Raw genomic sequence first — 12,079 nt, 5'->3', positions numbered from 1 at the left:
TAATTTGCAGGCTTTTTACTGAAACTCTCACAATGCAACACTCAATGCTCAGAGCTTCATATATCAACAGCTCTGAAAATATCTTCTTTTTTAAAGTAATGTAGGACAGGATCTCTCACTCTCTGTGTCTCAAAAAAAACCCAACTAAACTGGCAATCACCACTAAACAAATGAAAGTAGTTTATGGCTTTTTTATCAGCTGCATTTCTTTCATTTATGTATTGATCCCATTGTTTATTGGTAATGCTTTTAGGTCACTGTTTTAGCATGTCTGCCTCACACTCCATTTAAACAGTTTAACAGATAGTGGGAGGAAGGTGGCATTGGAGTTTGTTGGGTGCTCCTTCTGAGACCGATCTGTTGCAGTCTGTTTGGCCACAGCTGTGGGTGCCTTCTTTGCTGATCGCTTTATTCTCTCTTCTAGCATACTCCTTAATCTTATCCAATTTCAGTTTATCCAACAACAGATGCAGCCTGTGATCCACTCATTTTAAGCATTCAACATAAGCAGCATGCCAAAATCCAAAACAAAGGCAACAGCAATTCCTTCAAACTCAGGTGAACGCCTGCAGAGCCACAGCACACACACACACCAAACCGAATAGCAAACGTAGCGGTGGGCGTGTCACAAAAACATCTTCTATGGTCAGAATCCAAACTGCGTTCAAACAAACAATACGCAGCACAAAAACACAGTTTACATACCACCGTCGTCTTCTCCTTATCTGTCAGACTAGCCGATTTTATGGGTGTAGTGTAGTGATGGGATTTCCGGCTCTTTTTAGAGATCCGGCTCTTTCGGTTCGGCTCACTAAAAAGAGCCGGCTCTTTCGGCTCCGAACCGGCTCTTCAGGTTGTTTTGTTGCTTTAATTAATTTATTATTAACAATAATATAAAATTATGCACAAAAGGAATTACTAACATAAAAACAAGTGGTTTTATTTATATATGTTTATATATAAATATATGCGGTGGCCCCTAGAGACAAAACACGTACAAACTCCAAAACACATTTCTAGCATGAACTGAACTTCCAAAGCAGAGCTACTAGATCACTTAAATTACACAATTGAAAGCATGTGTGTATTGTTTGTGTATTTATACACAGGCACTCATATATATATTCAAATAATTTAAAAAAAAGTTCATTTACCTGTTATTACCACACACCAAATCCGGTCGTTGGTACTTGCTGGCTTGTGTAGCCACAAGATAACAAAGGCTCAACACTGCGCCCAGCATCCTGGAGCACTTCTGTTGTCTTTTGTACGTGTTTTGAGTTTTTATATGCTTCTGAGTTTTTATATGCTTCTGAGTTTTTACGTGCTTCGGAGTTTGTACGTGTTTTTACGTGTTTTGGAGTTTGTACGTGTTTTTACGTGTTTTGGAGTTTGTACATGCTTCAGAGTTCGTACGTGATTTGAAGTTTGTATGTGCTTTGTCTCTAGGGGCCACCGTAAATATACTTTTATTTATTCACTCCACATAAAATGTAATAAATAAATCATATAATACAAAAATCAACTATTCACATTTCAAGTTTTAACTATTTAAATTTCAGCTTTTTCCTTTCACAAATTTAAAGTGAAAAGAACACAAAACACTGCAAACCACAACACAATTAAATATAAATTATAATAATATGAAAACTAAAAGAACATGCATATTCTCTGTCATATGGACCTGCATGAATAAACTTTCTCAATCCTTTATCTCTTTCTTAAGGTCTTAAGTTTTGTTGTTTTTATGTTTTTATGTTTTACAAAAAAAAAACTTCACATTTTTTATATTTTTAAACGAAAGTGACATGCAAGGATATTTTTCTTTAGTGATGTTGCTTCAGCAATCTCAAATACTAATTATTCTGGGAATTTTTATGGTCAAACTATGTGATTTTCCAAATGTGTGTGTGTGTGGAGTAAAATGACCTTGTTCTTATGATGTTGTCACCGTGAATCATTTAGGATTAACAACACAAATTGTATCGATAGCAGAAACAGTCTTATAACTTATAATTCTCACACGTTACCGCTAGTTTTACAAACGCAGTCTTCTTCAGCTCTGTTTATGTAGCTTTTATGAAACTGATTTTCCATAGTACAAGTAGAATTTAATTTTTCTTTGCTCTCCAGTATAAATGCAATAATTTGCAGGCTTTTTACTGAAACTCTCACAATGCAACACTCAATGCTCAGAGCTTCATATATCAACAGCTCTGAAAATATCTTCTTTTTTAAAGTAATGTAGGACAGGATCTCTCACTCTCTGTGTCTCAAAAAAAACCCAACTAAACTGGCAATCACCACTAAACAAATGAAAGTAGTTTATGGCTTTTTTATCAGCTGCATTTCTTTCATTTATGTATTGATCCCATTGTTTATTGGTAATGCTTTTAGGTCACTGTTTTAGCATGTCTGCCTCACACTCCATTTAAACAGTTTAACAGATAGTGGGAGGAAGGTGGCATTGGAGTTTGTTGGGTGCTCCTTCTGAGACCGATCTGTTGCAGTCTGTTTGGCCACAGCTGTGGGTGCCTTCTTTGCTGATCGCTTTATTCTCTCTTCTAGCATACTCCTTAATCTTATCCAATTTCAGTTTATCCAACAACAGATGCAGCCTGTGATCCACTCATTTTAAGCATTCAACATAAGCAGCATGCCAAAATCCAAAACAAAGGCAACAGCAATTCCTTCAAACTCAGGTGAACGCCTGCAGAGCCACAGCACACACACACACCAAACCGAATAGCAAACGTAGCGGTGGGCGTGTCACAAAAACATCTTCTATGGTCAGAATCCAAACTGCGTTCAAACAAACAATACGCAGCACAAAAACACAGTTTACATACCACCGTCGTCTTCTCCTTATCTGTCAGACTAGCCGATTTTATGGGTGTCACTGTGCGCCAAAGCCGAGGACGCTCAGAATGATTCGGATTAAACTGTGTCAGTCGGAGCTTTTATGGAGTCTTACAGTAAACGGATTATTGCATTTAAAAGAACTGAGAGACTTCAATTTAATTTTGTTTATGCAGCGCCAAATCACAACATCAGTCACCTCAATGCGCTTTATACTTTAAGATCTACATACAGAGAAAAACCAACAATCATATGACCTCCTATGAGCACTTTGGCGACAGTGGGAAGGAAAAACTCCAGAACCAGGCTCAGGGCTTCTACTTTCCTTCAAAATAAAAGCTTCACATGAGTCTCGATAGCAAAAATCTGACCAGTGTTGGTGTTGCAGGGTCACACTCAGGCTGTGAGGAGTTTGGCCTTCAGTCCTGATGGGAAGTGGTTAGCTTCAGCGAGCGACGACTGCACCGTCAAGGTACGACCTGATCTGACGTCTCACCTTTAATGTAAAAAATATATTTTAAGGATTGTTTTTCCCGGTACTTACATGTTGTGGTAACTCTGACTCTGTAACAGTAGATGCTGAGAAACCTTCAGAGTAACTATAACCTGCAGGAGTTACACGATGCTGTGAATGTAAACTGTGAAGCAGAACATCAGCAGCAGGAAACTGTGCAGAAAGGCTGGAAGACGTTAAAATGTTCCAGCTGGTCCTGGTTCATGTTTGGTAGTCACGTGTTCCCATAAAATAAAACGAGCGATTGAATCGCAACATTTTTAGATTCTTCTACATTTTAAAATGGTTTTAAAAGGTCCGTCTGTTGAATCACTTCAGTGTTTTAGGATTTTTAAGATCCATCTTTTCTATTAAAATAGTTTTCAGGACACTTCTTGACCCAGGTTCAGTTACATTTATTTAAATAAAGTAATAAGCTGGTGATGTGTAACGACTCGTTAGGCTAACATTTCATCGATGTTTAGAATTAAGTTTCATTTCATTTGCAGCGGTCGGATGTTCGGGTGTTTGAGAGCATCTTGGGAATTTAAAAGTGTGAACATGATGTGTTTATTCTGTAAATGCTGTGAAAGCATCAAACCGGCAGCATCCTGTAATAAAATCGCTCATTCTGATTGGCTGAAGGAGGTGAGCTCTGCTCTCTTCCTGTTCGATGACCTCAGCCCTGTCCTCTTGTCTCCATCAGCTGTGGGACCTGGCTCAGGGGAAAACCATCACGGAATTCAAATCTCACACCGCCGCCGTCAACATCGTCCAGTTCCACCCCAACGAGTACCTGCTGGCCTCCGGAAGCTCCGACAGGTACGTCGCCGCAGGCCGAGCGCCCGAGACGCAGCAGCTCGGAGCTGAAGGAGCGACTCATGAGTGGAATCAGTGTTTGTGACACTTTGTGGCTCGTTTAGTTTTTCTGTTTCATGAAGCTCAGAGGCTGCGCGAGGTTGTCCTCTCTCTGTGCCGCCAAGATTTTATTTTGGTGCTGAGTTTGATTGTTTGTGGCATTTTTTTAAATGTAACATTTCTTTTAGGCTGAAATTCTTTTACTTTTTTTCACATACATGTCCTGTGTCTTCTACATGTCCTCTGCATGTGCCACTAAATCATACATTTATAACTAAAAGTAAACAGGAAATATAATATAAATATAATAAAATGGAAATAATAACTCATCCTTTCTCCAACACAACCAGCAAGTGCACTCAGTATTTAATCATTTCTTTATTTTTGCATATGAAGTATAAATAAGTATTCCAACATGAATCACTTAAATTGATTATTATGTTTAATTTGAGGACATCGACCTGGTGTTAGAGACAGTTTATAAGTTACACCAGCAAGCAAAGCTGTAGTTTGTGGCCTGATTTTCCGATTGTCATGTGATCGTGATGGAGCCGTTAAAGCTTTGAATGTGTCACTTCAAAGAAATGAGACATTTTGTAGGTTTTGGCCTGTTTTAGTGACAGAACAGGGAGCAGGGTCATTTTTATCTCAAACAGTTTATTGATGGAATAAATCTTACTCTCATTTATGAGAATAAGAAGTGACTCAAACACATACTTTCTTCAATTAATTATAAAAATGTCTTTAGCTTAGCTTGTAGTTAGAGCTGGGTTAGGCGACCCTAACCATCCCTCAGGTTCCTGGGGACTTCCCATGATGCACTGAGAGGTGCACTTTGCCCTCCACTCCCTCTTTTGTTCGTGTTTCGTTCCTCTTTTCTCTTTCTCCTCATTTACTGACTTGTCACTGCTGACCGTGGATCTGTTGGAGGTCTCTTCCTGTTCCTCAGCCGTGTTGTAGCGTCTTCACCTGACACTATAAAACACCTACAGGTGTCTCTAATGAGCTGCAGCTGTATGAACTCTGCATGTGCTTGCAGGACCATCAAGCTGTGGGATCTGGAGAAGTTTACGATGATCGGCTCGTTGGAGGGCGACACGACTCCGGTCAGGTGAGTTTTTCCCCGTTGCAGCAGGGTGTAACTGGAATGTGACCTCTGACCCCTGTCCCTGTGGTTTCAGGTGTATATGTTTTAGCCCAGATGGCTCCTGCCTGTACAGCGGCGCCACGGACTCGCTGCGGGTCTTCGGCTGGGAACCGGACCGCTGCTTTGACGCGGTGCCGGTGAGCTGGGGAAAGGTGTCTGACCTCGCCATCTGCAACCAGCAGCTGGTGTGTAGCTCCGCCCACCGCTCAGTAACAGTACTGTGCAGAAGTTTTAGGTAATCTTAATCTTCCACCTTCTCCACATGTCAGATCGGCGTGTCTCATCAGCTGTCGAGTGTGTCGTCCTACGTGGTCGATCTGAAGAGGGTAAAGAAGAGCGGTGGCGCCGTGATCCAGAGGATCATCCAGGACGACCAGCCGCTCACAGAGCCGAAGAAGGACCCCAAAGGAGCGGCACTGCGAAAGAACTACGAGAGACCCACGACCACCTGCAGATCGCAGAGGTACGGCACACTGAGAGACAGGAGAAAATACTCCAGATACTGCAAGTACTGACTCCTGGATTTAAAGTTTTATACATGAGCCACTGGTTTCATTCATCAAACACTCAGATCACATGTCATATATATATATATATATATATATATATATAATAAATATATATATATATAATAAATATATATATATATATAATAAATATATATATATATATATATATATAATAAATATATATATATATATATATATATATATATATATATATATATATATATATATAAAATCTTATTTGACTTCAGTGGAAAAGTTTCGCTTCCAGATTCTTTAATAAAAGTAAATAAAGTAAAAAATTTGCAGTTTTTCTTCTAAAAACAAACAAACAAATGTTTGTGATGTCATCAGGTTGAAGCACCGTTCAGAGTCTGACAGGCGGAGCCCCGAAGGGGAGAGGCGGAGCCCTAGCGAGGACGAGGCGGACGAGAAGCTGTCGTCTGCTGAGATCCACAACGCCGAGGACTACAAGGCCATCTTCCAGCCAAAGAGCGCCATCTGTAGGTGGACCCGGAGCATGCAGCTCAGATGTTGAATAACGAATACAGTTATACGTACATACAACGAGATCTGTGAAATATTGCTATTGAAAAGGACGCTGAGTTCATCTTTAATCAACACTGCACCAACAAAATCTGTGTTTAGTTTCCCCGAAAGCTTCTATTTCCTCACCTGTTGATCCACCTGCAGCATCGCCATCAGTTCTGCTCTGGCTGATTTTGAGAAGCAGGCCATATTTGAAAAGTGAGAGGAGTAAACATTACTCGCTGTAAGAGCCAAACAGGATGGGAGGATCTGATTGGTTCTTTGTGCCTTTTTAAAATATTCATCCTAATGAGGACAAAGACACTCTCGTCATTTCTTCTTTTGTTTTCATGTCGTCACATTTATTTTGCAGTCTGAGCTCCTCGTTCTCCTCTCTTCCAGCTCGCACTCCTCCTAAGATGTCGGAGCCTTTTCCCGCTCCTCCAGAGGACGGTGAGTCCAGCACAGCTTCACGTTTCTGTGAGACATCAGGAGACGACGCGCCTCCGACGTTTCAGTTTATAGATGAAACACGAACAATAAATCACGTGTTCGACAGTGAAAAACACACGACACAAAAACACACGACAGAGGTGTTTCAGCTCCTGTTTTGTGGTTACTGGGTCGTTTCCTGATGATTTCTTCTTCTGCTCAGAGTCCATTTTGGCGATCAGCCGGCAGCTGAAGGACATAAAGACTCATTTTCCTGATAAACAGCAGGTCAGTGAACGCAGCAGCCGTGTGTCTGTGTGGAAACATGGACGCCTTAGGACAGCGGACTATAAATGCAACGAACCTATCAGAGCTCAAATACCTGCTGTTTACAACAAAGTAGTCCTCCAGCCGCTCGGTTTTCTCTTTCTTTAGTTAAAGATTTTTCTTTGTCTTCAGAAAATCAGTTTAATTCAAAACCATCTAAAACCTTTAACAGCTGTGTGACTTTGGTCTGAGTGCGGTTATATGAGAGGTTTTATGAGTCTAAATTAACAACTAAAATGATGTGTGAGAAATTATTTTGTAATAAATGAAGGCCATCATTCTTCTTGTGGCTTCATCAACAGTGCTCCCTCTGATCTCTGCCACAACAGAAACCTTAGGACACGCAAGGACAATAATTTTACTGACAGTAGTACCATCAGTCACACCTAAAAGAAAGCAAGCACAGCTACACAGTAATTAGGCTCTATAATATTGATGCTAATTGACTGAGAAAGAGTTAGGTGTCAAAAGAGAGTGATATTATACCCCTTTCGTCAAACGCAGTGATTTATGACCCCCTTAATTGATTTATGACCCCTAATTAAATTATCCCCTAATTAAATTATTCATGAGCTCCGGAAGTAGGAAGTAATTAAATAATAAAAATATGATATTCATAAAAATATGATATTCATAAAAATATGATATTCATAAAAATATAATTGATTATTTAGAAAGTTTCTTATATATCAAAATAGCATTCTTTTATTTCTTTAAGCAATTAAATTTTTTTTTTTTTTTTTTTTATGCTCAAAAAACGCCATCTGGTGGCGGGTCAGTGTGTGTGTGTGTGCGCGCGCGCGCGCCCGAGGCTGTGTGTCTGGGCGCGCGGGGTGCGCCCGTGTCTCCGGACCGTGCTCTCTCGGGCTCCGTGCTCATGTGTTTAAAAATGTATTAAACCATATTAAAATTGTTTAGTTAAACTTGTGCTTTTGTAACGTTCAGTATGGCCACAAACACATGCTATATGCCTTGGGGGAAAACTTTATTTAGATTTATATGCATTTGTAGATTTAGAATAAAACTCATACTCAGAAAAAATTCGCGATCCCCTAACCCTCCTTAGATACATAAGCAGGGAAAACTCCTTAAAAAACCCTCCGCTATTTCTCCAAAACCCTACAATAACTTGTTAGGGTACCCCCTCTATTCCCAAAACCTTATATTCGATAACAGGGAAAATCCTGAAAAAATCCTTAGTCTTTTTTCTCAAATTCAGCGCCCCGCGGCTCCCTTCATGCTCAGCCAAACAAAGCCAAAACTCCTTTTAAAAATTTCTCCGCGATTTCTCCAAAACCCCTAGAATAACTTGTTAGCTACCCCTCTATTCCCCAAAAAAAAGCGCTATAATCCAAAAACATTGGGAAAGCTCCTTACTCTTTTTTCTTCAAAAACTTGCCTCTTGCTAGCTACCTCTAAAATTCTACGCAGAGTCTAAGTTCTACCTCGCTCTTAATCGCACCGACCCGCAACAGCTTCCAGAGCACAATTTTTTCCTGCTTGTTCGCTCCCCGCTCTGGTCCCGAATGCGCTGCTTACCTCGTTTGAAAATTCCCCCCTTAGACCAACTCCGCCTCACTGCGCCCCGCTGCCAATCACATAACCCTTGCACCGCTCCCTTCGCACCCCGGTTAGCCAATCCGCTCCAGCTCTGATTTTACGATCTCCCGCTGATGTTAAGACTATCTTCGAACCCCAGAAGAGATCTGACTTCAGACGTATCAACAACTGGCGCCGCTCAGACTGCTTGCGAGTTCGCATAGGGAGCGGCCGATTTCAACAGCAACTTGCGTCTCTTTCCTTATCCGCATATCATTCGGTAAGTGTTAATCTTCCTCTCTAACTACATTTTTGCATTTTCCTTTTTACCATTCTGTCAATCCTTTCATTTAAAAAAATAAATAAATATCACAATGGTTTGTAACAGGTACAATACACCATCCATCCATCCATTCGCCTCCACTTATCCTTTTCTCAGGCTCGCGCGGTGCGCTGGAGCCTATCCCACGTACAATACACTTTAAAATATATATAAGCTCCACTTTTAACTCCCGTAAAAGTTTATACATTACATGTCTACATCACCTATCATGGCCTCATCGGGTATCTCATATCATCTTGTTATTGTTATGTTATGCTCCTTTGATATTTTGCTAGTTTGCGTGTTTTAAAACTCTTTTTGTTTTTCTTTATATTTTTAGACCCAGATGTGTTAACCTGATCCCTGCGAAACACCAGCTCTGCGTGGATTTTGACCGCGAGTGACCGGATGTTGTTTCCGGCCTGAGGTTGCCTGAAATGCCGTGAGGCTCGTTTGAAAGATTGCGCCCGAGACCAACTCCGCCTCCAAGGCATGCCTACCTTTAGCTGCCACCAGTGAGATATCAGAGCCGGGCTCCACATATCCAATCAGGAGCATGAGCAAGACAGCTTTTGCAGACTCTCCAGAAATATACAAGTCCTTACCAACTGCTCTGCAACCCAGTGTTTCTGGTCCCCTCACTAACATCGCTTTTTGAGATATTTTTTATGAACCACCAAAAAAGCAATTTTACCCCACAGACTGGGTCTGAGGGCAGCAGCGGGGACAAATGATTGTAATGAAGCGACGGACATTTCATGGCTGGTCTTGCATAATCGTGAGTTATTATGTCATATGGTGATAAGTACATAGTTTTGCAAGAGGCATACAAGCACTGTGGAAAAAGTAATCATAAAACTGTTTTTGTGAACACCCTACGTTATGCTTTAAAAAATGTGATACATGTAATGTGATCATCAAAGAACATGATTTTTAAAAAAAAAAAAAACTTTTATTCTTATGCTTTTAAAGTATGTCAGATTATCTTAAAACACTTATTTGTATGTTATAATGTTTTTCTTACACCATGTGTAATTTTTATAGACACCTTATTCATTGTATCAATGTGTAATTATGTATCTTTGATAAATAAATAAAATATTTAATCTTGTATTTGTGTACTTTCTGGTGATTCAATAAAAAATTTGTCACATATCGCTCTGATAAACACAGATGGCTGAAAGAAATGTTTGATGGAACAAAGGAAACAAGTGTCTTGCTGCTAAACTTTTAAGTCACCATGGTTTAAATGAGAAAGTCTGTATGTAAAACATGAAAAACTCCAAACCCGGTTTAACTACAAAGGTGTACTCATTTCTTTGTAATGGTACTTTACTGTTCCAATGAAACAAAAAGAAAATCTCATTTTTAAAGTACATTTTTCGGCCATCCTGACCTATTTTCAGGGGCAAGAATGTTGATGTTAGACTGTGTTTTAAATCAGGTTGTGATCTTAAACTAACTATCACAGCACTGATTTCAGTTGTAATGTCAATTAGAATCCCAATTTGGCTTTTCTCCAGTCAGTGTTATGGTGAAATTTAACTTGTTCTTTTGTGTAATTGCACATGGCCCAGCAAAGGACCCCTTAGTAAACTGTACAGCATAAGTTTTCAATTCACTTTTGTCAGAAAACTTCACAGTATGAGAAGTTACAGCACAGTTTCTCCAAACGTGTGGTTCTTTTTCAGCCAGCGTGCTTTTAGAGCATCTACATTAGCTCATGTAGTAAAAGTACAATCAGTAAGTGTACTTTAACATTTGAGATTCCGAGTCACTCTTGCTTAGATCATGTGAACTATATCATGAACCTTTTTTTGTATAATGCATCAAACGTGTTCAAATCAGTTTATTTTCAATTTATTTTAACTAGAGACAAGCAACTCCTTTTTAGCTTCTGTTATGTATTTACCTCTCACACCTTAATCTAGATGTTAGTGTTCTCAGAGTTAACATGTCTCATGTTGCCATGTTGTATTTCTAATACCCAGCCTCAGTGTTCGCCCTGTTGACCCTCAAATCCAAACACCAATGATCTAGATATTCACAACATTCATAAGGAGATTCTTAAGGTCTTAAGTTTTGTTGTTTTTATGTTTTTATGTTTTACAAAAAAAAAACTTCACATTTTTTATATTTTTAAACGAAAGTGACATGCAAGGATATTTTTCTTTAGTGATGTTGCTTCAGCAATCTCAAATACTAATTATTCTGGGAATTTTTATGGTCAAACTATGTGATTTTCCAAATGTGTGTGTGTGTGGAGTAAAATGACCTTGTTCTTATGATGTTGTCACCGTGAATCATTTAGGATTAACAACACAAATTGTATCGATAGCAGAAACAGTCTTATAACTTATAATTCTCACACGTTACCGCTAGTTTTACAAACGCAGTCTTCTTCAGCTCTGTTTATGTAGCTTTTATGAAACTGATTTTCCATAGTACAAGTAGAATTTAATTTTTCTTTGCTCTCCAGTATAAATGCAATAATTTGCAGGCTTTTTACTGAAACTCTCACAATGCAACACTCAATGCTCAGAGCTTCATATATCAACAGCTCTGAAAATATCTTCTTTTTTAAAGTAATGTAGGACAGGATCTCTCACTCTCTGTGTCTCAAAAAAAACCCAACTAAACTGGCAATCACCACTAAACAAATGAAAGTAGTTTATGGCTTTTTTATCAGCTGCATTTCTTTCATTTATGTATTGATCCCATTGTTTATTGGTAATGCTTTTAGGTCACTGTTTTAGCATGTCTGCCTCACACTCCATTTAAACAGTTTAACAGATAGTGGGAGGAAGGTGGCATTGGAGTTTGTTGGGTGCTCCTTCTGAGACCGATCTGTTGCAGTCTGTTTGGCCACAGCTGTGGGTGCCTTCTTTGCTGATCGCTTTATTCTCTCTTCTAGCATACTCCTTAATCTTATCCAATTTCAGTTTATCCAACAACAGATGCAGCCTGTGATCCACTCATTTTAAGCATTCAACATAAGCAGCATGCCAAAATCCAAAACAAAGGCAACAGCAATTCCTTCAAACTCAGGTGAACGCCTGCAGAGCCAC

General features: G+C 39.5%; 1 protein-coding gene across 5 annotated transcripts in view; it reads left to right on the top strand.

Moving 5' to 3' along the window:
- LOC147338496 (uncharacterized) overlaps window positions 1-12,079 on the top strand; it is a 59,257-nt gene that overhangs the window by 5,114 nt on the left and 42,064 nt on the right. For all 5 annotated transcript variants that reach the window (XR_015129177.1, XR_015129182.1, XM_086293370.1 and 2 more), the window contains exons 3-10: window positions 3,248-3,331; window positions 4,059-4,174; window positions 5,250-5,321; window positions 5,392-5,542; window positions 5,627-5,820; window positions 6,218-6,366; window positions 6,794-6,844; window positions 7,047-7,111. Coding sequence is in view for 3 of the 5 variants with exons in the window: in XM_086293370.1 (XP_086149496.1) it covers window positions 3,248-3,331; window positions 4,059-4,174; window positions 5,250-5,321; window positions 5,392-5,542; window positions 5,627-5,820; window positions 6,218-6,366; window positions 6,794-6,844; window positions 7,047-7,111 (882 nt within the window). In the remaining 2 variants the exon portion in view is untranslated. The remainder of the gene's footprint in view (window positions 1-3,247; window positions 3,332-4,058; window positions 4,175-5,249; window positions 5,322-5,391; window positions 5,543-5,626; window positions 5,821-6,217; window positions 6,367-6,793; window positions 6,845-7,046; window positions 7,112-12,079) is intronic.

Source organism: Aulonocara sp. 'chitande type north' Nkhata Bay, linkage group LG1, assembly GCF_057382095.1.
Source record: "Aulonocara sp. 'chitande type north' Nkhata Bay isolate Kocher_YH1m ecotype deep benthic linkage group LG1, A_spYH_male_GT1.1, whole genome shotgun sequence".
In the NCBI taxonomy this organism is placed as follows: domain Eukaryota; kingdom Metazoa; phylum Chordata; class Actinopteri; order Cichliformes; family Cichlidae; genus Aulonocara; species Aulonocara sp. 'chitande type north' Nkhata Bay.
Note: the sequence above shows the minus strand (reverse complement) of the source record. Positions and strands in the feature narration are given on the sequence as shown.